This window comes from Myripristis murdjan, chromosome 10 (genome assembly GCF_902150065.1).
Source record: "Myripristis murdjan chromosome 10, fMyrMur1.1, whole genome shotgun sequence".
NCBI lineage: Eukaryota > Metazoa > Chordata > Actinopteri > Holocentriformes > Holocentridae > Myripristis > Myripristis murdjan.
The window spans coordinates 13,959,332-13,986,666 of NC_043989.1; the positions used below are offsets into that span (position 1 = coordinate 13,959,332).

The following is a 27,335-nucleotide window of genomic DNA, read 5'->3' on the forward strand; positions in this document are numbered from 1 at the left end:
CAGCGCACCTATTAACGTAAACACATGTGAAGGTGGTAATTATACCTTACAAACACACACACACATACACGCTCTATCTTTCTCTCATTCTCTTGCTGTGTCTTCTCCTGTTTCGGTCTGCGCTGGCATGAAAAGAAACAGACTGCACCAGAATAAGAAGTAGCAGAAATCTAATTTAACCTGAGCGACACACTGAAAATACATAGCAGGTCTCCTTGATGAAAAAAATATTATAGGAACAGAAGATTATTTGTTATATATATTTTGTGGTCACTGTGGTTTTGACCCTTACACTATATAAGCTGCCAAAAACAATGCATTCATCAGATGCACTCATTGTAAGTCAATGTGGATGAGTGTAAGCTACATGCCAAAAGGTAATATGATTTAAAATGCATCCCAATGCACTAGAGAGATCAGGTAAGCCAAGCAGAACGCCAGTGAACTTCTTATTAAGGTAGCGCTGATGTGACATTGACATAGTGTTAACACTTGCCTGCATAGTCAGCCTACCCTCTCCAGGCACCAAACCGCATTATCATACACATCATTTATTCATACATTATCTATTTACGTAGCAACTTACACAAATAGCTCCAGCTGTTGCTTTCATGGAGAAAAAAAGAAAAAGAAGGAAAGAGAGAAAGAAAGAAAATTAAGCTGCTATTGGATCGATGTAGATTTGTCTCGTTAACGCTGCAGCAGTGAGCAGGACTCGGCGTGTGGATACTCTGTTATAAGGAGTGACGCAGTACTGCTGAAATGCAATCACGCCGTGTCCTCTGTGTGGTGAATCACAGCCATGAATTTTACATTGAGAGTGGGAAATGGATGGGCCCGCTCACTCCTCTTGTGCTTATGTTTCCATCTCCATGGCTGAACGCGCAGCAGATGAGTTAGTTTGTCAATAAGACAAGTCAGTGCCACTGAAAGGGACTGAATGGTGGCCTGAATGTTAAGCAGCAACTCATTCTGTCCTCATTCTGAGACTTGCCACATGAGTCCGCATCGCCCCGAGGGGTGGAAGGAAGGATCTCAGAGCTACAGGAAAACTGGAGGAGGCTGAAAGCCAGGTAGACAGGATCATGCTTGCTTTTTAAAGCAGCACTAGGGAAGCAAGTTATGTAAAAAATACACCTGTCTTACCTGCCTAAAATACACCTGTCTTACTTCCCTTTGTTACAGCCTCACAAAGTCAGGCTGTAACAAAGAGGAACAACCTACCCTCAGAAATTGAGATGCTGTGTCATTTTTGTGTCGGATGTGGTCACCAACAGGAAATTTTCTTTGTGCACAAGAAGAGACAAATCAAAACTTTGGAGAGAAAAATAAGACTTTCTCCTAAACAGCAGTGAGGGAGCACTTTGTCAAGGGGAAAGAGTTTGTGCCCCTGTGGCTCAACCAAGTGCCATTAAGGGGCTGTGTCCACCAAAGTGTTTTTCCCCGCTGTAAACTCTGGGCTCTCAACTGAAAACACCCAGCTGAGAGGGTTTGGAAGTCCACAGAGACTTTTGGTTGCTATGTTATTGAATATGCGCAGAAAGTAGCGACTGATTTATCTGTAGAGAGAGTATAAATTTGGAGTCTTGTCAACAACAGCCATGATCACTCAGATCCCAAAAAAATATAAGTTTCTCCATCATTTTTGTTGTTGTTTGAACTTGTAGGATATGTTGTCTTTGGGGTATTTGTCCTGCCCCTCCTTCATGGTGTTTGGGCAGCTAGGTAAAAAGTGGCATTCATGAGTGCAGTATTTTATCAAAAGCTGAACATTTTCACCTCTCAGTGACCATGAAAAAACACCAAGTGCCTCGTACTCAGCACAACAAAAATGTTCAGCAAGTTAAATAAGACTGTAAATACAAAGCACTCCCAAGCCTTTGTAACAGCAGTCCAGCTTCAAATCGGGCCCAAACCCTTTGCTGCATGTCATCCCCTCTCTCACTGCTGTCACTCCTGTGTCTCTCTCTACTTTAACTATTCAATAAAAAGAAAAATACCAAAACAGAGGAAGCTGGTGTCACCAACGATGAGTGAACTTCCTCATCACCTCTAGCCCAAAATTGGAGTTTGGTGTTTTTCTGACATCACATCACATGACCTCTGGATGCCGATGTCTTCAAAATTGAAACAAATTACCTTGCACTGCCAGCTGGGGCCCATTGCATACACAAAAATGCCGGATGCAGTTTTAAGCTGCTGAAAAGGATGAAAGTGCTCCATGACTGAGTTTCTCACACAAACAGAACACACACACACACACACACACACACACACACACACACACACACACACACACACACACATACACACACGCCTTCTATTCCAGTGTTTACATCCGTGGTGGAAAGGGCTGAGTAAATAGGACAGGAATGATTTGTGTTTGATTGTGTGGGTGATCTTGGAGGGAGAGTGATCATGATGTTTTTACACAGAGCAGGTATGTGTGTGTGTGTATGTGTGTGTCTGTATGTGTGTTTGTGTATATGTGTGTGTGCGTCAGTGTGCCTCTGTCCATCTGTCAGTCTGTGTATACATTGCATAGACTTGGATTATAAACACCAAGTCTCGCGCCCGGCTGAGTCATGCATGGAATTTGTACACAGATCTGCCCCTCGGCCGCCACTTTTTGTCTCTGCTGCGGAGAAACAGAACAGTGCCAAGGAGAGGGACAAAGGCAGAGCAAGAAGGAGAGAAACATTTGGGAACAAAGAGGAGGGGGATGCAGCGACAGAGACTCAGCCAAAAGAGAGTAAGACAGAAAACAAACTGAGTGATAGACAGTCAGCAGGCAGCACACACAGGCCTGAGGGCAACTGAAGGGAGGCCAACCCTCACTGCCTGCAGCTCTACTGAGATGAACTGATATGATTTGAGCTCACCCCCTGGGGATGCTGCAGTCCCAGTCCACGGGCTGTTCATGTGTTATTCTGTCAAGCATGTCTACAGTGACATGTGAAACAGATAGGCTTGCTATCTCTATCAGCTATCGATGCATGGCAGTGCTGAGATGTGCTAATCAGACACCCATAAAAAGATAAATCGCAGATCCTGCCACAGCAGAACATCATACCTCCTTTTTTACCCTTCAGAGGGATTGTCAGCATTACTGTCTGTAAATCATCTACAGCACAAACACTGCTGGATGCTGAATTGGACAAACATCAATCAGATCTCAGAAGCATAATGTTAGAGCTATGTTTTTTTTTTTTTTTTTGGTTTTTTTTCCTACATAGTCCTCATTAGTGATACTGCTCCATAACGTTGGTGTCTTTAAAATACATTAACTACAGCAGACTGTATGTGCTGCAATCCACTGATTTAAAAACTCTGTTCAACATGCAATAAGAATAGGTGTCCTTCAAATCTAAAGTCAGTCAGATTTCTTCATCAGTGGAAGTTGGAATGTTGTTACCATGGTTACAATGCGACAAGGTTGACACAAATCCCTAAGACAAATACATAACGTTGTTTTTTTTTTTCTTTCTTAACTGTGATAAAAATGACACTTTTCTCAGGCATGTCGTTAAAAAACAGTAACATCTACCAGTCATGTATTTTAGTTGCTTAATTGTGCTAACCTATATGTTAATTTTGACAAGAAATATAACACAGCTCGGTCAGGCTCCACAAGTATGTGTGTGCAGCCGGCTCCACACATGGCTTCACCCTCACTCTATCCACATGCCTCGACGTTAATGACGTCCCAATGAACATCTTACGTAAAAGCTGTAGTCTCCCCTCCTTCCTTTATAAATTCGGTCACGTCTAACTGGAGCTGCAGCCAAACTGAATAATACATCTGTGCTTCTCCAGCCAGACCTACGCTACTATACAGCCTCCTCTCTCTCTCTTTATCTCTCTCTCGCACACACAAACACACACACACTCTTTTTCCCTTGCATATTTTCTCATCTTTCTGTGCAACCAATAGGGAAATGATGTGCATGTGTTCTATAACACATCATCAGTCATCAACAGGTTAACTGATATCAGCTACCAGAGCTCATGGTCATCCTTAATAAACAAGAATAAAAGAGCAACACATTGCAGAAAAAAGTATCAGTAGTGATATTATATGTATCTTACCCATCTTGGAGTCTGAAAAAGAAAAGCAATTCCTGCAATCTTAGCACTCTACTGAGAGATATGATAAATGAGGTAATCATAGAGCCTGAGTGCCAGACAGTGTAGGAGACGGTATGGCAGCATGCTTGGAGCACAAAGGGATTTTACTGCACTGTACCGCATATCCTAACTCTACAAAGGCTGATATAACATTTACACAGGCATATCCTCATACTGCTGCAAGCAATGGGGAGGAAAAGGGCGATGGAGGTAAAGGGAAAAGTTCGCAAGGGAGGAAGGAGGGAAGGAAGGATGGAAGGTAGGAGGGAAGGAAGGATTGTGTGTGAGAGTGTGTGTGCCTGTGTGTGGGGCAGGGGGGCTGCAGCCAGCAAGACCACAGTGCCACAGGGGAAAAGCAAAGGAAAGCAAGGGGAAGGAAGGCTTGCAGAAGAACAGAGTGTAACCAATCAGTTTTGTTTTGTTATGGATACATTTTAAATATCACATACACAGTAGTTTTCTTCAGCATTGGCAGAGGACAGTATAGAGTATATGACTTTGACCTTCATCATTCTATGAGGCCATATGGCCGAAAATAGTGGGGTGAAAGCACACACTGAAGTTGCCTAGTCATTGAACTCATTAGGGCAGCAGCAGCCTCCATCTATAACCCCTTCCGTTTTGCACTTTGTTTTGGTTGGTGTATGAGCCTCAGGGTGGCAACGACCGGTTAATGATTTGAGGTAGGGAGGGGTGGGCAGGGGCTACAGATGCTATGCTCCACAGTCAAAAATAAAGGGGTCCGCACAGGAAACACACTCACACACACACACACACACACACACACACTGGACAGAAGCACAGGGGACCCAGGAAGCAATATCCTACAGGCACTCTGGTAGTAAACATGCTCTACGCATTCAGACAGGTTTAGACAGTCATATATTGCACATACTCACACACGCACACACACATACATGCTACAAGGGGGCAGAAGCACACCAGATGCTCTCTAAAAATGGGACAGGAATGAAAGAGAACTAAGTTTGGAGGGGCGGAGAACTATCAGTTCACACAGAATATGAGAGAGAAGGGAGGACAAGACAGGAGTGGGCGAGGGAGGAGGGGAGCATCAGCAAATCAAAACAAGGAGGGGGTGCGAACAAACCTTCGGGCTCTGCGCTCTCTTTGTGGACGGCTTGCTTCAGTGGGCAGCAGAAGATTTCGTGACACTTAGCACGAAAGGGGGACCCTTTACTCCTTATATCCGCAGAGTGGATGGAGTCCTGCCGTAACATAATGTACTCCTGGGTACCTGGGGCAGCGTCATCCTGGACTGCGGTGGTGCCATAACAGAATGAACTGGGGTTAGAAAGCTCACCACACACAGAAAAAAAAAACAAAAAAACAACAAAAAAACCAACAACAGCAAGAAAACAAGGCAGAAACACAGGCAAATAAAAGACATCAAACATTAGCAACATCAATAGCTTTAAAAGAACATAATACTGTAGCCCATAGGGACAGAGAGAGAGAGAGAGGGTGGGGGAAACAGAGGGGAGAGAGGGGTGAGGGACAGAGATAGAGAGAGAAATACAGAGATACCAAGAACACCAAGCTGACTGAACAACTAAAATTAAAGAGAACTAAATGAACAACAGTGGGAGCTTCTTTAAATATTTCCTTGGTTGCTGAAAAGGAAGAGTCAGGAAATAACATAAAGCAAGCGCAAAGGGAAATAGGAAATAGCTTGATGCTCAAACTAGAGTTATGGCAGGCTTTAGCAGGCACTGTACCAGGAGTTGCTCCATTTGGATGAGGTGGTTGTGCGGGGTAAATTGAAGAGTTAAAGGTTGTGAGGTTGCAAGGCAAACGTGCAGTCAGTCAATCTATATGCCCAGTCAGCATCGGCAACACCGGGATCAGAGAGTTGGTGATTATGGCCCCCACTCCTGACCACAGGCTGCCCCCTTTATGAGCAGGCAAGCGGATGCAAAGGCATGCACAGGCCCCCAGACCTCACTGCACATGTTGCAGTGGAGGCTGGTCAGATTTGCTTTCATGAAACCATGCTAAAATGATGCTTCTGTAACATCAGTCCATGTATCTGCAGGGATTCTGTGTTGGGATTGTGTGAAAAGCCCCGTGTCTCTGCTTGTATGTGTTGGACCTCACGTCTCTGTCCTCTTCTGGGCACAGTTCCTGCTTGGTTTCGATCACTGACCTATTTTCTCTGTGTTGATGGATTAGCTACAAGGGAATCAGTCCAGCTAAATGGTATCTTCTTCCCCTAATGGATTTGAGTGCCATGCCTCTCTCTGACACATTTACTATTTCAACAGTAGACAAACTCAAATTAGCCGTTGCTCACCATCGAGCCAGCATAATGCCTAATACCCCCCTCCAATTATGCCACATGGGAGTAACAGCATTATTTTAAATTTTGGGTCTAACTAAAGTCACATGAAAAATGACATCAAATTGCTGTGAAACTTTACACATCCAACTCATGACCCACTTTCCCTGACACAGACTCATTCTTGATGAATTCTTGGACCTGACATCCACCCCTCAGATGTTGTTTGAATGTGATGGCCTTGTACTTCATGTAACCCCCTGCTGGTTTTGTTCTGAGAGCTGAAACATGAATGGAGCACAGTTTCTGCCTCTGTTTCTACTTCTATTGAACACACGCAGAAAATAAACAACTAAATATAAACTAAAAATGTTGATGTAGACAGGCTCACCCACACTGACTGCAAAAAGCATATTCACACAGAGTAGACACATTTCAACACACACAAACAAGATCAAAAAGCGCACACACACTCTGTCTTTCTGTTATTATCTGTCTTTCCCTTACACACACACACACACATACACACACACACACACACACACACACACACAAACTGAAGTGCAGAAGTGTACGTCTATGTAATCTATATATAAAGAAGCAAATAATCTTAGGCCCATGGGTCCAATTAATATTGGTTTTGAATGGTAGTCTTTAAAAAGAACAGACAAAACAAAAAAAGAAGAGACTAAATGGAAAGTTATTGTGCCCTATGAGATCACTAACACTGTACTCTGCTGTAAAGACACAGCGAGGGGGTGAAAAGTGCATTTCAAAGAAGTGTCATGTCTAGAATAAACTTGTGTTTTACGCTGACTCTGAACGACAGGCTGATCGAGAACAACATTAAACATCACTTAAGTGAATGGCGACGCCTGCTGAGCACTGAAAACTGTCCTTGTTAACAGTGTATCTCGATCACCCTAACGATTAACGCAGACTTATTTGCAATTAGTGAAGAAGAGAGACAGAGCACCAGAATAAATACAGTAGGCAGACTAGCTGATTCGACAGTATAGCCCCTGTGCACGAACGTACATGCACACACACACAAACACACATACAGAGAAAAGGTAGAGAGACACGCAGTCCCATACCCGATGCAATTCATCGCCACATGCCTCTTTTCCTACACAACTGATCAGTATCTGTGTGTCTTCTTCAGGATGTGGCTGACCTCCAGTATTACAGTAAGACCCCCTCCCCCTGCAGAAGACCCTCAAGACCCCACACTTCTATTCATCACAATCCCTAGCCAAGGAAACCACCGCACTCCGTACTGTAGCTTTTATTGTGCTGTGGGTTTACAGAGAGGAAGTCTGGAGCCTCCTTTCAGGAATCTGACCCCATTCTGGGCTCCCGAGGCACAGAGGAAAACAGAGTGGAGGTACTGTGGAGGAGACTTCCATTTCAGTTCAAACCATTTTGAGATGGCCCAAAAACACCTTTCAGTCTTTCTCTATGTACTGCAAACAACAGCAGGAAGATACGTCCTTAAGATGTGAGAGCTGATTACAGTCTTAAATCTTTGGCGTAATAGTGTAATATGTCATTACAAGACACCAGTTCTTTTCCTCAAGTGTACTTTAGTCCAGCGACTTTAAGCCACGGCATGCTACGGCTCACCTCAGCTTGATTCTACGCGTCTTTTTTTGTTTTCCATCGAGAAAAAACTGTGGTGCCTGGTACTTTTTTTTTTTTTTTTTGGTATCACCTCTGTTGAGGTCCCAATGCTAAATACTAAAAGGTGACATGAAAACACTGCAGACCACTAATTGGTCAGAGTGAACCATCATTAGAATCATCACTGCGTCATTTTGTCATCATTGTGCAACCCTGGACATCCTAACATCTAATGTAGGATTTTCCAAACTGTCCTGTTTTGTTTTTGTTTTTTTGTCTTGCTGCCTTCTGCCTCTTCTGAAACAAAACTTGAGTCCTTGCTGTGACACACAGCCACATAACAAAAATCAAGAACACCATCCCTTCATTATCCTGCATTGTTCCTGTGTGCCGTGTTGAGGATGACATCACAGCAGTTTCACGCAGCGTCACTATGACAACCAGCTATACTGAGGGGGCACTATCTGTAGTGGAAAAAGAAATCCAGAGAACTACCCCAGACCAAAAGTGAGTATGGCCAAGCTGAGCCATACCAAGCGTGTCATGGTTTTGTGTTGCCTGTGTTTTGTTTGGTTCTGTTTCATGTGTTTCTGTCATGGTTTTGTTTGTATCTGTTTCCTGAGTTTCTTTTGCCTAGTTCCTTTTAGTGATTTCACCTGTCTTGTTTGCTCCTCCCTGTGCCACACCTGTCCTGTGTCTGTTAATCATTCCTGATTGTTCTGATCCCTCCCAGTGTTTCCCTCAGCCTATCCTCTGTGTTCTCCTGTCTTGTGCTCCAGCCCCGTGACAGAATGAACCGACCACTCAAGGACCCAGCGGAGCAATATTGTTTGTTTGGACTAACTGGCTGCATTTTGGACCCTGCGGATCTGATGCCTCAGGCCCAGAATGGTCAAAGCACTTTTCTGGGCTCTCATAAGCAGAAGCTTGGGGAACTGGCCGACTGCAACCGGACGCTGATAGATAAAATTGCGCAGATCTCACAGCAGGTCGCGGAGATCACCTCCTCTGTCAGGACAATGGTTGCATCACGGGCTCCAGCTGCTCCTGCGAGTGCACTTCTCAGGTGTATCGGCAATTTGCAGGCTAGCCGCAACCCCGACACCAGCCCCAGCTTCCTGGCAGTCCCAGCTACCAGCCCCAGCAGCCCGGCGAGTCCTGCCACCAGTCTCAGCAGTCCAGTAAGTCCAGCCACCAGCCTCAGCAGCCTAGCAAGCCCAGCTACCAACTCCAGCAGTCTAGCAAGCCCAGTTCCCCGTGTTCAACTGGCTGACCCGGTCCCAGTCCCTGTCCCAGTTCCCCGTGTTCGACTGGCTGACCCGGTCCCAGTCCCTGTCCCAGTTCCCCGTGTTCGACTGGCTGACCCGGTCCCAGTCCCTGTCCCAGTTCCCCGAGTTCGACTGGCTGACCCGGTCCCAGTCCCTGTCCCAGTTCCCCAAGTTCGACTGGCTGACCCGGTCCCAGTCCCTGTCCCAGTTCCCAGAGTCCAACTGGCTGCTCCTGTCCCAATTCCCCGAGCCGGACCGGCTGCCCCGGCACCAGTCCCTGTTCCCGTACCAGTTCCCCGTGCCCGACTGGCTGTCCCGGTCCCTGCCCCAGTTCCCAGAGTCCGACTGGTTGCCCTGGCCCCAGTCCCTGTCCAAGTTCCCCGAGTGGACGTTGCCGCTGCCCGGCGGCCCCGAGTGGACGTTGCCGCTGCCCGGCGGCCCCGAGTGGACGTTGCCGCTGCTGCTGCCGCTGCCCGGCGGTCCCGAGTCCATGCCGCCGCTGCCCGGCGGTCCCGAGTCCACGTTGCCGCTGCCCGGCGGTCCCGAGTCCACGTCGCCGCTGCCCGGCGGTCCCGAGCCCACGTCGCCGGTGCCCGGCGGTCCCGAGCCCACGTCGCCGGTGCCCGGCGGTCCCGAGTCCACGCTGCCACTGTCCGGTGGTCCAGAGTCCACGCTGCCACCGCTGTCCGGCGGTCCCGAGTCCACGTCGCCGCTGTCCGGCGGTCCCGGGTCCACGCTGCCGCTGCTGCTGCCGCTGCCCGGCGGTCCCGAGTCCACGCTGCTGCCGTTGCTGCCTCTGTCCGGCGGTCCAGAGTTCACATCGCCGCCTCCGCCGCCGCTGTCCGGCGGTCCAGAGTTCACGTCGCCGCTGTCCGGCGGTCCCCAGTCCACGCTGCCGCCGCTGCCCAGCGGTCCCCAGTCCACACTGCTGCCGCCGCTGTCCGGTGGCCCCGAGTCCACGTCGCCGCTGTCCTGCGGCCCCGAGTCCACGTCGCCGCTGTCCTGCGGCCCCGAGTCCACGTCGCCGCTGTCCTGCGGCCCCGAGTCCACGTCGCCGCTGTCCTGCGGCCCCGAGTCCACGTCGCCGCTGTCCTGCGGTCCAGAGTCCATGTTGCCGCTGTTCGGCGGTCCAGAGTTCACCCTGCTGCTTCCGCTGCCTGGCGGTCCCAAGTCTGCACTGCAGGACGTTATGGTCGCTCTGCAGTGTGGTCCCACCCACACTGCAGCCATCCAGGATGGGTCTGCCTTGACCGCCAGCACTCTGGCCGTCCGCCAGAGCACCTCCTCGTCCATGGTTCCCTGCGCCCTGGCCGTCCGCCAGAGCACCTCCTCGTCCATGGTTCCCTGCGCCCTGGCCGTCCGCCAGAGCACCGCCTCGTCCATGGTTCCCTGCGCCCTGGCCGTCCGCCAGAGCACCGCCTCGTCCATGGTTCCCTGCGCCCTGGCCGTCCGCCAGAGTACCGCCTCGTCCATGGTTCCCTGCGCCCTGGCCGTCCGCCAGAGCACCGCCTCGTCCATGGTTCCCTGTGCCCTGGCCGTCCGCCAGAGCACCGCCTCGTCCATGGTTCCCTGCGCCCTGGCCGTCCGCCCAAGCACCGCCCCGCCCTTGTTCACCTGCCCTCCAGCCTTCCACCTGACTCTGGCTCTGAGCCCTGTGCTTTGGCCTCCTCCTCCCCCCGTCTTATGACGGCCATCCATCCTCGGGCCCCTGTTACAGTTTTTGGGACGTCAGGAGCCGTCCCTTGAGGGGGGGGTTCTGTCATGGTTTTGTGTTGCTTGTGTTTTGTTTGGTTCTGTTTCATGTGTTTCTGTCATGGTTTTGTTTGTATCTGTTTCCTGAGTTTCTTTTGCCTAGTTCCTTTTAGTGATTTCACCTGTCTTGTTTGCTCCTCCCTGTGCCACACCTGTCCTGTGTCTGTTAATCATTCCTGATTGTTCTGATCCCTCCCAGTGTTTCCCTCAGCCTATCCTCTGTGTTCTCCTGTCTTGTGCTCCAGCCCCGTGACAAAGCGGGGGAAAAGCGGAGTTGTCTGGTCTAGTATAAATATGACAGGTGCCTGTAAAAAGCCTAGTCTTGCCTCCAAAGCTGCGTAGTGACAGAACGCCCCCCTGTGACTGGCAGCTTATGGAATATCGGTCATAATATTCTAACCTACATTTCCTGTGAAATGGCCTGATTCAGGTTAAACGCAATAGTTGATGAACAAAGTGTTGTGTAGGTTTACTTCACTGAAACAGATTTTGACTCCTAACACGCAGATAGTTTAGTAAATGGCCACTTATCTGTGTTAAGACTTGAAAAAAAGGCTACAAAATGGATGTTACTTGCAGCTGTCTTGTTGCACATAATATGAAGGAAGTAGTATAGTAGTATTGGAGTATTGTGGAAGACTGCCAACAAAAATTGGTCGGTCAATAATCCTGTGATTGCTTGACTTCATTCCTGCTGTTGGTTCAATTTTGAATCAACTGAATGACTTAAAAATGCTCAAATTGTTCATTTCAACTGCACCAACGACACCGGCATGAGGATGAGGTTCTACATTAAAAAAAAAATAAATAAAAAAATACAAACCGCTCACTAGCACACAGACTAATGCGCTCTACATGTTCTTTCTCTCTCTGACATCCTCGGTAACCTGTCAGTGTGCCCACATGTGATTATGCCTAACTGGGCTGATAGCAGAGGTAAAGTGCACGTGTGTGTGCGTGTGTGCGTGTGTCAGTGTGTGTGTGTGTGTGTGTGTGTGTGAGAGAGAGAGAGAGAGAGAGAGAGAGAGAGAGAGAGAGAGAGAGAGAGAGAGAGCAGACTCTGGAGAACTTTAACAAATGTCTAATTCCAGCCTGCGGTTATTAATGATCCTGCTAACTGCCAGTTCATCAAAGGTAATAAAGATGAGTGACGGTGGGGGCTGAGAGGACGACCAGAAGAGGGGGTGGGAGCCATCTTTTACAGCCTGTCTCCCTCCTCCCTGCTCCAGCCATGATGAAGAGCACATATTGGGATTGAAGGAAGCGTGATGGATGACCCAGCTTGGCCCGGGACAGCACTCCTATCAGGCCAGCCAGTCAAGAGTGTGCTGTCACCCAGCTGCATGATGGGCCGTGATCTACAGGCACCACTGTTGCCAAACCAGAGCTTCATCACAGAGCGATAGATGTCCTTGCCCCCTTGGCGAGAACAAATCACACACATAAGGGGAGATGGGGAGCAAAACTTGAGTCGTGGTGGGAGTGTTCGTGGTGTTGGTGCTGGTGGGGAGAGGGGGTGATGCTTCTCTAATGTTTTTCTGGGGGACAAAAGTTGGATGGTGATGGTGGTGTATGTGTGCGTGTGTGTGTGTGTGTGTGTGTGTGTGTGTGTGTGTGTGTGTTTTCCTTTTCAGGGTTTTGATTATTTTTTTTTTTTTTTAAAGTCACAGTTTTTGTGGTACATACAAGTCACCAACATCCTGTTACATTGGAATAAACGAGGAGATGACTGAAACTGAAATCTGACTTCAAAATATGACTACAGAAGCGACAAATGTGGGTGAGTGATTTTCTATGGCTTTATATCACAGAGACACGTAGCCTACAGGCCGATGTTTTACCTAACAAACTTCCATAAATACTTCACATGATTTATTATGCAACTTGTGTCTGCAGGCTCTGCTCACCCATTATACAGGATGACACATTGGTTTGTTAGCTGCGTAGTTAGTTAGCTGGGTTAACGAGTTATTTCACTTCTGCATCTGTTCAATAAAACCTATCTCTATTTACATAAATTATACACGTGTGTAGTAAATATGTCAACATGTGGCACTGGTTGTGCTATAATTGGAATTTAAACACTTTACAGTACCGATAAATTAAGTTATAATAATATTTCAGTGTGTATTACAAGTTATTTAACATAGTCAGCTCATTTTAGCAATGCTGCAATAATACCAAGAAACATGACAAGCTTGGTCTTGATAGTAGTGATTTTGAATTTTCATATTGCCCTTCTCTACTACACATTATTAATTTACACACTTTATAGAATGGGGCGTAAAGTAAGTACCATGCAGTGACCTTGTTGGGCTCATGTCCAACTGTTGATGTGTCTGTTCGACAAAGACAGGATTCATCTGACAAGGCACCATCAGTGACAGCCATGCCTACAAATGCCATCTGTCAACTCATGTTAAACTGCACTGACAGGAGGTCAAGGACATGTGTGTTATGGTATCAACCGAAGTGGCGTCAGCTCCAGAGTAACGAGCTATACGCTCACATATGTCCACGCCGAGCAATAACAGCAGATTGGGGTGACACAAATTAAGTGACAACAAAGATTTACGGGGGATGGGCTTCAATCTGTACGGTTCACTCAAGCGAGGAGTCATATCCATCCAAAAGGTGGAACACATTCATCATGACTTGGCGAAAAGCATCGTCACCAAATCAGAATTAAGCACAGAAACAGGTCTGTAGCCTGAGGTGTGTGTTTCTAAAATAGACTGCCCTCAATGCAGTTTTACAAGAAGCAGAATCTAGCACATTGTCTTCTGGGATGCCATTGGTTCGGTGTGGCTCCATCTTAAGAAAGAATAGTTTTATTTTGGTTGTAAGTCACCTTGCAGGCACCAGTACAAGTGAGTGAAGATGAACTTGAGGTTTTCTTTGAAGCACAGAATGAGCTTGCAGATTTTATTCAGCTTCTTTCATCTCTCCCAGCTCTCTGTTTGTCATCCTCTCTCTGTTTTTCTTTGTCTCTCTCTCTCTCTCTCTCTCTCTCTCTCTCTCTCTCTCTCCTCTCCACCCTCTCTTTCCTCTCTGTCCCTTCTCCGTTTTTGCTATAAACAGAAGCTCTCTAATGTGAAATAATAACTTGGGACAAATATCTCAACCAGTGCTAATCGGCAGATTAACGGGCCTAAACAGAAGAACATGTCCATCCATTTCAAGTGCAATTGGTGTATGTATGTATAAGTCCAATTTAAATAAAAAAAAAAAATAAGCTTGGTATTTTTCAACTCTAGCCATATTAAATATTGATTACCCATCACTGGGTATCAATGATGGTAATCTCTGCTGCTGCAGCTTCTTGTTAGCCTTAAACAAAATCCAACAGATCACACATTTTTTGGCCTCAAAAATAAAATAAAATAAAATAAAATAAAATTTTATTTAATTAAAAAATAAATAAATAAATAAATAAAAAAACATTGAAAACCTGCATTCTGACCTTGGAATTTCAGTCTTGGAAATTTCCAACCTGTGACAACATGATGTTTACAGTGTCAGCTGTGGATGAGGGAATACTAACAAGAAAAAGAAACTTTGAATTTTCCTCCATAGGGGATTTCAAAGGAATGTTTGACACTGTGAACAACCATGTTGTTGCAAGTTGGACACAATGGTGCATGCATACAAGGCAAAGTTTTATCATAAATTCTAAATAAATTTGATAGAAAGCAGCATTTTGCAATAATTTAATGGGGTGTACATATTTCCGATTTCAAAGAGAAAATTTATAATGTTTTTTTTTAGGATGAAAATGAGTTCTGAAGCTAGCGGTGAGGCTGTGGTATTACAGTTACAAATTATGGGCATCAACATTTTAATACAGCTTGAGCTGAAAAATACTGAACCTATGCTTTAATAACTACTTATATTTGATAGATCTATTGACATGTAACACAATATACCATATCCATGCAGTAAAACATACTGTATGGTTTTAGGGAAATGTGTGCATCACCATTTTCTAGCTCACACTCTATTAAAACTTCTGTCAAAGTCTCGTTCCATTAGCTTAGAGAAGGTGTGATGCATAAAGGAACACAGAAAAACAATTTCCAGTAATGCTGGTGATTACTCAAATGCTGCATAACATGGTCATGGCTCAAGCTGTGCTCTCTGCGAGAAGGCAATTCATTTAAGCCAATCTATCGAAAGAGGCTATGAATCTGCCTTGGAAGGCGGCTGTCTTATTCTATTTATTCATCAAGGGAAGGGAAGTGTGGAGTGGTCTCATCCCCTTCTGCCAAAGATCCCTTACCCCACCTGATTCTCTCCATGACCCTGTAAACAACAAACACACACACACACACACTTGTAATTTCTCTGTCCCTAGGCCATCCGTTATGACCACATCTGTTTCTCTTAAGGCACATGGAAAGTGAAATCCATTTCAGCTACGTACAAACACACACATGTTACTATTTTTGTTCATGTTCACAATAGTAGGAGTCAGATTTGAACATAATAATAGATACAAAATAACCATAGGATATGACGTTCAGTTGTGTATCAGTTGTGTGATCCAGGTAAAAGGGTCTCCAAAAGTCTCCAAAGCTTATTTTCCAAACATCTGCTTCTCTTATGGCACATTGAAAGTTAAAAAAAAAAAAAAAAAAAAAAACATCTCAGCCATCATTATACAAATGCACACACAAGACAAAAAGACATGGAGAAGACAGTGAAAGTAGACAGAGGATGTACAGTGCACTGGGACATGCTTGTAAGAGAATCCTAATTTAAATCAAACATTAATTATTATAAGGCATGTGACAATTTTGTTGTTTAACTGTTTTCTTTCAAAACCGGGCTTCAATCAAGGATATGGAGCTGCGCTTTAAGGTAATAGCGGCTGTATGATGAATGGTAAGAGGGAAATTGTGCGGATGGAGTACAGGGCCAGAACAAGCAGCACTTCTGCTCTGACAGATTGTCGTGCATATGAGCACAATTATCACTCTGGGTATTCGACAGAGGGGAACTGGCTGGACTTGAGGTGTGTGTGTGCATGTGTGCTTGCAGGACAGGGCAGTAGGCAGGTGGAGAAGGACAGGACTAATACTACGAGCTGGACATGTCTGAGGAGATGAATGACAGAGCTGTTGATGAAGTCCCTATGATATACACACACAGCACTCACATAAAAAACTATTGATCCAACATCAAACAGCGACCTTTCAGAAGGCCCATTTGCTTCATTCTGACAGCTTCCTTAGCCTCAGGTAAGCTGTCCACACACACACACACACACACACACACACACACACTCCACTCCCACTTCATGAGTCAGAGATGTATGTCGTATGTTATCTGTGAATGAGCGTGTGTGTGTGCATGCGTAGGAGGGGGAGATGGGAGGCATGAGGCGGTCTGTGTCAGTGTGGCGTGTTATACCAGGATAAAGGAAATGTGTATCACAATTGGTGCTTGAAGTTCATGCTAAGTCCATGGTTTTGTAACCTCACAAAATCTTTAATTTCTGTGACTTTACAATAAAAATTTAAAAAGTGTGTGTGTGTGTGTGTGTGTGTGTGTGTGTGTGGGGTGGGGGGTGGGGGGGGGGGGGTCTTATTTTATTATGTTTTAAGGTTTTGGTTGTAGTTGCAGGGTTTAGGGTCACACAATCATAAACATTCAATTATAATAATCATAATAATTCACATGGCACACCTCAGTCCTGTCCAACCATGAAATGGGATGTATTCTGCCAGAAACTACGAGATGCCTGTCCTTAGACACTTCCAACATGGATGTTTTATTTATGGGTCAAATGTTGTTTTAAGGTCAACTGTCCCTTTAAACACCCAAGCCAAACATCCCTAGTAGTTACATAAAGGTTCCACTTACACCATTGCATTAAACCTTTTTTTTTTTTTTTTTTTTTTTTTGACATAAAAACTAGCAGTGTGGGTCGCAATGTGTGCAACTGGCCTTGCAGTGACATCCTGACAGGATAATTGAATTGGATTCCAGTATAATCTCTGTTTCCAGGAAGCAATGCTGGAGGGTCAAACTTACATTTGTCCACAGGGAGACTGTGAAAGGGAGTTAAAAATAATACACGGATAAATAAGCACTAAAATGGTTTTATGATGTCCAGTACACAATCAAAAGCTCATTCATCCTGTTGCAAAGGCTGGATCATCTCACAAGAACAGAGGCAAGTGATGTGATGTGGAGGATCATTACACTGCATTTCATTTCTGCTATGGGACCTTCATCACTCCCAGCACTTGGTAAAACTGTAGCACCACAAACAGTGTAATCTGACAGTGCACGTAACAGTCTACTGAAGAAGATACTCCTTGATACGCTTTCTTTTGTAAACATTTCATAAAACCAATGGACATTCAATTATCATTATTTCTAGTCACTGAAACTGCAATACTCCCCCATAATCAGTGAAAAAAATCACGCAGTTACTTTGACAGTCATCCTTTCCTCCTCATGTTCCAGTCCATCTCAATCTTCTTAAGACTTGCACATGAGTGTACAGTTTGAAAAATTTTGCTTGTTTCACCTCTTCACCCTAAAAACTATCTTTTGTTTCCAATAGCTTTCTAATTGAGGTCTAAGTCCTTGTAATGCAGCAGCTGGCTAGAAACTATGTCAGGGTAGAAGAAAATCAATATATCTCAATCTCTTTCTTAGAGACAGTCACACATGCACGCATGCACACACACACACACACACACACACACACGCATGCACACACACGTGAACACATAAATATATTCACTAAAAAAAAAAAAAAAAAAAAAAAAAAAATCACACTATAACCCAATTTATATACCCAATTTCCCCTCGGGGATCAATATAGAATTTCTGATTCTGATTCTGATTAAACAAAAATAAATAAAGAAATAAGAAAAAGGCTAACAATCTGCACAGCAGGAGACAAAGGTGGTGTGAATGAACCCAAAATGCTAATGAAATTAAAAGACTCCAAAAGCATTGCTGGTAGGAGTGGGAGGAGATGAGCATCAACGATAATAAATAACAAAATGCCGTTATTTCCTCCCCCAGTTCATAAAATCCCTCCCACTAATGGAAGGTCAGATATCTTGCGAAAATATTCACAAACACAACAAAGACATCTGCTAGTTGAAGTAGATGAAACTACAGTCAAAACCATAATGTCAAGACAAAAATGAAGAAGGAAAAGCAAACAAACAAAACAAAAAACTCTTCTGTTTCAGTACCACTGGAAGCAGACCAGCCTCCAGTACACAGGATACAGCGAACAGAATGGTAACTTCAGGTGGGACGTGAAAGTCCTGGAGTTTACAGGAAGCTGACAGCAGCTGACTGTTGATGAAACGCAGACATGGTGGTCCAGTTATAAGCTGACCTACTTCTATGCTGAATCATGCTGAATGTTCTAGCTGCCGCCCCTGTTATTACCTGGTGCCGGTACATTTCATGATTAAAAAATGACGAGAGTATTCCCTAACTAAATCTGCATTCCGTCACATGTTATATAATTGTTGTCCACAAAAAGGCTTCTATTGGTCAGTATACCAGGCTTCCAAAAAACAATGACCATAGATTTAATAGGGTGAATGGGTGAATAAGTCGCTTAGGGAATGATGTTTTCACTAATTTATGCCTCTCTGACTGAGCTGGTATCACAGGCATTCATTTATATTATCCATATAAATGAATCAAAAATAGACAATATAGTCCACATAATGATCTGCTATACTGTTCAAGAGACTAATTCCACTTATTTAACTGATGTTTTACAGGTGTATACCTACTAGAGAAGAAATGTCCAAAAGAAAAGAAAAGAAAAGAAAAGAAAAGGATTGGTACAGATGCAATACATGTAGGCAAGATAAGATAAGACGAAAAGATTTGATGCCGACAAGCTGCTTCAGTGACAAAATTACAAAACTATACTAGAATAAAAATGAATACAATACATAATAAAAACAATGAGGATAAAATAAGCCCAGGAAAACAGACAGTAAAACAATAGTTATATATGTAAACTGCTGTACGTAAATTATTCTCTATGTCATAATGTATAGGTTCACAGAAAACCCTGAAACATTAAACGTGAGCACAATACACACAAGATGCAATGATGTATGCATATCACACACAAGCATCAACCAGCTGGCATACAACCTCAGCCCCTTGCGAAGGTTTCATGGGTAGCGGGCTTCTCAGACGGGGATCAAACACACACCAACGCTGAGGCGGATTAATACTAAGGATCAGATTCACCACAATTAACAAGTGACAGAAGCAAATAGGATTGTAAAGCATATACTGCTGCCTACTTAACCAATCATTAGCACTCTGAGAGAGGGGAGACTACATGAAACATTGTGGGAGGAGGTTCAAATGTAATAGGATCAACATACAGACTGAGCGGTGAGTGACACAGAGAAGCTTATGATATATCATACGCCAAATCCCCTTGAAAGTCACATGTGATTCCTATATGTTAACGGTAGAAAGACACACGTCTTATAGAATACACGCCGTAGAGTCAAAAACACACTCATTATGTGAGGATGCGTTGCCTGTCTATCTCGCCGAGAGTTCCTAGAGGGAATGTGTGCTTTATTAATTGCAGTTCACCTTTAATCAAGGTTTTTAATAGGATACATCAGACAGCGCAGTGCTGAGTACGTCCTCCACAAACTTTATCACATAGCGAACGAAACACACCGGTGCTTAGCTCGCTGCTCTGCTTAGCTCAAAGAAGATACCATGGCCCACCCACATGTGCCTACATACTGAAAAAAAAAAAACATACAGATGGTATTTAAATCATTTTCAGCTACTGTGTCAAGACAGAAAGTGTGTTGCTTTTATATTTATACTTAACATAAATCTAAAAACAACATGAAACAATCCCAAAGGTTTAATTAGTTAGTGTTCATATAAGAAAATTATTAGTTTGAAAGCAATTCATGGTGGAGAAAGTGTTCAGTGCTCACTAAGAGGCAACGAATACTTTGAAAGAAATAAACATTAATGGAAAATGAAGAGGGATGTCATTTTTGCTCAAGAAAACATGGACCTAAACTTTATATGTTGCATTTATTGTTGTGCTCACTTTTCCTATTATCCTGAATAAACTCATGTCAAAAGTTGAAATTGGTCTTATAATTCCAAAGCCTTGCCAAAAATCTGAAACATGAAGGGGAATTAATACATCATGTAAGGTGATGATTCGCCTACATAATCGTAAACATAATCAGTTTGTGGTCATTTTGAATATTCCATATGAGCTCTTTTTTATCTTGTTAATACACTCCCTCAAGTCTTTTTAAAAGCAGTAATTATCTCAAACATTTTGTCATGAGCAGCCAGTGGAACAAGTGAATCTGAAGTGATGAGTTTAGCTCTCTGGAAAAAGCCATTAGCAGGGAAAGGGAACCTTTCAATCAATTATTGATATCAGCTGAACACCTGAAATTCACTTGTTCCACTGACCATAATCATGAGAGCCTGGCTATCTGAGCCTCAAAAATTTATGCTTAAATTAATGAAATTCTGAATAACTCAGTCATCGCCGACAACTATCTGCCATTTTTCCGGTCATTTGATATAATACTGCCGTTGGCTTACTTACGGCTAATGAGCCAGTTATCACAAGCCTAACAGAAATGAAGTCAGTCCAGTGCCAAGGCTTCAAATGTTTGCCTTCCAAAGACATTCTATATTTTCTTGAAAGTGAATTTAGGTAACAGCTGAGTATGCACTTGGCCCTAAGTAGTATTAATTGCTGGTTGGGAGTAAAAACAAAAAACAAAAACTAAACACATGGCTTATTTTCCACAGCTACAGTGACCACAACTATTGTATATAGGGTATTATTAATTTGTCAAGCTGGCTGAGGCATGGAAATCAAATTAATTTACTCACTTTGGGTTATTAGGCTGAGAGGACTTCTGCTCTAGCAGAGCCAGCTACTAAACGTATTGAGCCAAAGAGGTTCCTGCTTCTGTGAGGGAGAAATTGATCAGTCGGAAGCCAAATTAATAGACTCACAGCAAGAGGTCCAAGTCCACAAAAGGTGCAGTGCTCAGAGCAAAACAGTGAACCTGTACACTTTAGAAAACAAAACAACATGAAAAGAAAATAGTGTTGTGCCTCACAAACAGTGGTGGCAAGTAACAAAATACATTTATTTGATTCCTGTGTTTAAGTACATTTTTCCAGTATCTGCACTTTAGTTGAGTATTTGTTTCTTTTGGAAACTTCTGACTTTTACTCCACTACACTTCAAAAAGAAATACTGTAGTTTGGACTCCACTACATTTCTATGAAGGTTGTCGTCACTCATTAATTTTAAGCACAGCTTTGACATCAGCTGTTGATTTTTTTTTTTTTTTCTTTTCTAAAATGCAGTTGGCCACACACTCTGTTCCCCACAGGAGAAAAAGCAATCACAGCTCACGCTCTCAGCTGGGCTTGACGTAAAAGCTGAAATACGTCATCCAGCTCTGTGAAACAAGCACATGCAAGACATCCGCTTTCAATGTAAAATGCACCTGTTCCATTTTGTTAGCAAAGTGCAAAAAAGTGATAAGTACATTTGTGTAGCAGAGTGGTTCTACACAGACGTCTGTGCATTGATTACATGGTTTCAGAGAGTTATATGGTTCTGTAAATGTACTGTGAAAACAATACAGCAATATGTTGATATCAGAAGGAAAATGTACTTTCTCGTGCATAAAAGCAAGTACCCCAGTACTTTAATTCAACTTTGACTGAGCAACCTTCACTTGTAGTGGAGTGATATTTGACAAAGAGTATCTTTACTTTAATTCAAATAATGGGGTTGTGTACTTTGACTACCACTGCTCCCAAACACATACAGATAAATGTGAAGTGTGAGAAAATGACTGTCATGTCCTCAGATGGCTCAGTGGTAGCACTGGCCATACACACCTAACACTAACAACAAACAGAAAATGCTCTCTGCCAACAGAAGGCTGGAGTCTAGCAGGTTACATAACGGCAGGCAGTCTCAGCGGGGGCCCTTGTGTTTCAGACAGAGAGAGAGGAGAGTGAGAAGTGCTGGACATCATGCCCACTTTAACGGTCTCTAACCTCACAGCTATGGAGCCCAATCAGCATGCAGAGAGGAGGCCGTCCACAACAAGAAAACAACATTCATAACAAGAAAACAGTCTGTCTGGAATTGACAAACTGTAGCCACGCTGTACACAAACATCAATAACAGTCGGATTTGACTTCAAATATTTAAAAGGGATCGTAAAGGTTTAGCTTTTTCTTTTCTTTTCAGGATGAAACAGCATTGTAATGGGGAGGGTAGGATCAGGAATCAGTGGGGATGGACCTGATATGAAAAAAATCGTGATACTTGAGCACCGATTTCAGATATATTGCGCTTCTTTAATTATTGTGCTTTTGTAAATATTGCAATTACAACACTGTGCAATTTGGATTACTTTGTAAACACTGGAAAACAGGTGACCTGTAGTTCCAAAGACAATTATCATGAGCAAGTCAGTCCAATTTACTTTGAGCTTTTAACATTTATTACAGGCCTAAAGATAGAAAACAGCCAGCAAAATAAAGAGCATGTGGGCGAGCATGTCTAACTGAAGTTCTTCCAGACTTTTGATTTAAAATGTGGAGGTGTAACATCAATTTCTGTTTTTTCTTCTTTCTGTTTTCTTCAGTCTTCAATTCCTGTGATGGCAGGTTTAATTCCCACAATGCTATGCCAAAGATCTGGAAGTAAATGTTTGTTTGAATAGGTCACATGGCCATCTGTTGCATTGCAAGCTGCAGCATTTTTTCCACCTTCGATACAAAAAAAAAAAAAGTCCAAAATAAGGGTAAACTGTCAATTCGGGATCAGTATGGTGATATAAAATAGTCAAAGAAAAAATTCTCATTTTGTAAACGAATCCATTTTTTCCCATCTCTGGTGCATATTGTCATTATTTAGCAGCAGCAGCACTGCCCAACCCTGTCGTCTTCTTCATCTTCTGTCATCAACCTCAGTGCACTTACTTATTTCACCACATGGATGGCTAAGTGCACAGCTCATTCCTCATCCATACATCGCTATATTTTAATGTGGAACTGCCGAGACTTGGCTCTGTGCTTTGCACCACCTCAGCTCCTGTCAGACACTGTGATCTTTAATCATCCATCCTCTCCACTTCTCATAACGCCCAACAGCTTTCTGCTCTACTGCCCTCGACTTCCCAGATCACAGCCTGATTTGACATGGTGCTGATGAGTCATGTCAATATGTTTCCCATCTGCACAGCACCTTATTTTCCAGGTAACAGATGTGAAGAACAGTGGCGACACAAACTACACAGCCAGACTAGACAGAGGAATACGCTGCTTTCACATGTCATGCCATCTGACGACAATGTCATTTGACCAAACCAATACTACACTACTACTACGCACTCACTGTTTTGTGATATGACAAGCCTCTTTTTAATTACTTAAAAAAACTACAACTTGATCCTCTCCTCTGTGCCTAAAAACTGTCCTCTTGGCAGAGCAGAAATGGAGGGCAGTTTCTTCCTCTGCCCTGTGCCAACCAGTTCAGATCCCAGATGGGCATCAAAGCCACACACTGGCTCTCTATTAATGCACATTTACAGCTCAGCCCATTCATTAGGGACAGAAAGGCAGGGCAGGGAAAGAGGGTGAAGAAGGAAAGAGGAGACATGAACACAGTTTTCTAAGAAGATGACTATGAGGTATAACAGAGGGAAGGAAGATGACCTTAAAAATCCATCAGTGTGAGCCCTTCAGGACCTCAGAGATTTCAGGGGAAGTTTATTAAGAGTGCACTTATCTCAAGCACTGCTGAGTCTTAAAAACTGGCACTTTTTACAGAAGGATGTATTACATACAATTCTGGAAAATGGGAAATAGAGGACAGAGAGAGCAAGCGAGAGACAGAGAGAGAGAGAGAGAGAGAGAGAGAGAGAGAGAGAGAGAGAGAGAGAGAGAGGGGTTAAATGTGTGAAGTTGGAGTGGACTATGAACACAGTCATGTTGTAAACTGGATCACAGGTTCAACACTCTACAAAAAAAGTGTTATCACAGTTGCATCTTTTTTTCTCTTTTGTTGTGATTTATTTAGTTTTCAGTGAGATTAAGGCATATTCTTTTGTGTAAGTGTTTTTTATTTGTAACTTTTAGCATTTGCTGCCCTCTTGACTAGGACTCCCTGGCAGATGAGATATTGTATCTCAGTGGGACGTTCTGGGATAAACAAACAATAATGAAGGAAAGAAAACTAAATAAATAAACAAGCATTAAGCAATTTTTATTGACTGTGATTGAGTGTGACATTGAGTGCACGATTGAAGCAGTCCATATCATGGAATCCTAGTGCAGGTTGGAGGAGTTAGATATGGATTTATATATAAAATAAACATTAATATAAAAAATATCATGGCAGGAAACTTAATTCAAATGAAAATCAATTAAATTAAAATGAAAACCCAGGAATGGCAGGCTAGTTTCAAAATTCATAACCAGCCACTGCAAAAATGCAGAAGGACATACAGTGTTACCAATGGATGATGATGACAAGGTGCTGTGCTGAGTGTGACAGGCTTTACATCAGCGTGCTGGAATAACACCTTTTAAAAGATGAGGAAATGTCCATGACTGAGTTCCAGTCACAACAATGCCAAGAGTCCTGAAAAGGTCATTTCCTCCAATTACAGGTAATTGGTGAGGTAGGATCAGTGTGTGTGTGGAAAGTTTCCCATAAATTAGACACAAGACATAAGCCCTGCCTTTGTCATGAAGGTAATCAAATTAAGCATAGATGTGTGAATCTGGTGGGGACTCCAGCATAAACTTATACTACATGTGTTGTGCAGAGTTTGGAGGAAATGGAAAAAATAAATAAATGTATGTTTGAAATATTTACATCACCATATTTCTGTTGAGAATGTGATTTTCTTTTTGTATATCAACATAGGATCGTGCCAAACCAACCAAAATCGATCAATAGGCTATATCATACATCTAAAATACCATGAGAGACGTAATAAGAGAAGGTGAATGAGCGTTAGGGGCAGGGTTGTGAATTTCATGCAGCCTAAAGGAAACACACAAATGCCTCCTCTTGACACCAGTGTGATACTGGACCCCATGTGGAGTGATGTGGTCATTATCTATGTGCCAGAGAAGAGCAGGCCTTGAATCCTCACAGGATGGACTGCACACTCTGGACAGGGAACTGAGGACATCAGAAGAGAGATATAGCCAAGCTCTCGATGACTTGAGCTGGAATGTCAATTAACAAAGTTTGAAGAAGGACGGGCAGTCAAATGTTTTGGGAGGAAGTTGCATCTTCAAGGCTGTAACGAGACCACTTGACACTCCACAGGAAACACCTACAGATAGTGTCAATGAATTTAATAAAGTAGCAAGAGAAAAGAGGGCCAAAACTGAGAGGTGGAAACTGACTGACAGCAACATGTTCATTTTCATCAGTGGAAGGAAGACAAGTTGTTCAAGTATCTGGGAAAAAGGACTGCAATTTTAAAAGAGATGGTCTGATGTATACTTATTAATAATTGACCAAAACCAAAGAGTTTCAAAACCTCACAAAGATAGCTACACTCCACAGGGTCAAAAGCTTCTGTGCATCTTTTGAGAGAACAGCATGTGCTGTTTTCTGAGTTAGAGCTGCATCAGTGGGATGAAGTAAACAACAAATGTCTGAACGTCAGCTTTTAATAAAATCTGAATGATCTGGGGAGATACAGTACAAGTGCGAAGTCTCCTTCACAATTCCTTAGAACAAGTTATAATCACAAAATTGACAATGCATTGCAAATGAAAATTGTAGCCAAATGTTTGTAATTGTAAGGCTTTATTAATGGATGCACCACAGTTTTGTCTTAGGTGCCGTGGAAATTATGAGGTGTGGAAATGCTACTTAAGCCCTGGATGATCAGGGTGCTGATTAATGAGGGTGGATGGACAGCTTGGCCAATGATATCCAGGTATTCCAGCTTGTCTGACTTTGTGTGTTTATTGTGTTCAAAATATAAATACACAAAGACATATATACATAATTTGATTTTATGCCAATATTTATACATGTCTTGATATTTGTGCAATAGCTAACATTATATAGATGTAGTATTTGCATCTATTTATGCCTGATTTTTGGGCCTAAAATGGGCCTGATGAAACTTTATGTGAAAGGGAATCCATAGTCCAACGTTTCTGAAAACTATAGTGATCTTATTTTAACACAACCATTGCAGAGCCAAATGAACAAACTAAAAAGACTCAGTAAAATTAACCTTTGTGAATATAATTTTATCCACTAGGCAAGAAAATATCATTCATGTTTCTGATCTTGGTATTAGTGACCACACACTACCGCTACACTACACTAGTCACTGAACCTCTCTTACTGGTTTGCCTTCAGGCAGCTTGGAAACAAATTTAAGCTACTGCCTCTGTGAAGAAAGCCAAATTAGATACTGCATTCACTGAACTACAAGTTGAGTGAATCTGAAATTTTGATAGGCAACTGCACACAAAAAAAAAAAAGTTCTGGTGACTGGGCTGTAAGTGAGAAGCATTGCTTTTAATAGGCATTCCATCAGTCAGACATCTCTTTGGTAACAAATGTGAGGATAGCATCGCTGATAGGCAGAGGTCTTCTCTTTTTAATATTGGGCTTGCTCGACTGACTGTTACATTTTAAGCATACATGACTTTATCTTTCAAAACGCTGCTCATGTGCTCCCATTTCACAAAGGAGACGTGAATGGTCTTAATGGTCTTAATAACTGTTTCAGAACTTAGTTTTCAGGCTGACCATAGTACTAACTCTGGTTAACAATGATGTTGTGACTGCTTTAGTGACCAACATTGTATACCGCTTTTTGTAAATCTTTCTAAAGGCTTTGGTATAGCTGATTATCTCTTGCTGCTAGAGACCTTCATCAATTGGTCTAAATTCTAGTCTGAGGTTGGTGTCAGAACGACCAACCAGATACAATAAATCTCCATCTATAGTACATAAACACTTGTAATATACATTTATATGTTGATGACACAATTCTCTGCCACAATTCTCTGCTGTTATGCAGAGTGCTGTTATGCTGCAAGATACAACAGACAAAACCTGCATCTCACCTTCAGTGCTCTACAAAAGGCTCTACAAAAGGCTTTGCTGCAAACTTATGCTGCAAACTGATAAATGGATGATGGGATATTGATGGAATATTTATTGCTCTGCTTGG

At 43.2% G+C, this 27,335-nt stretch overlaps 1 protein-coding gene across 2 annotated transcripts in view; it reads right to left on the bottom strand.

Moving 5' to 3' along the window:
* Positions 1-27,335, bottom strand: part of fgf13a (fibroblast growth factor 13a) — a 123,399-nt gene that overhangs the window by 56,378 nt on the left and 39,686 nt on the right. For both annotated transcript variants that reach the window (XM_030062504.1, XM_030062503.1), the window contains exon 3: positions 5,237-5,404. In XM_030062504.1, the coding sequence (XP_029918364.1) occupies positions 5,237-5,404 (168 nt within the window). The remainder of the gene's footprint in view (positions 1-5,236; positions 5,405-27,335) is intronic.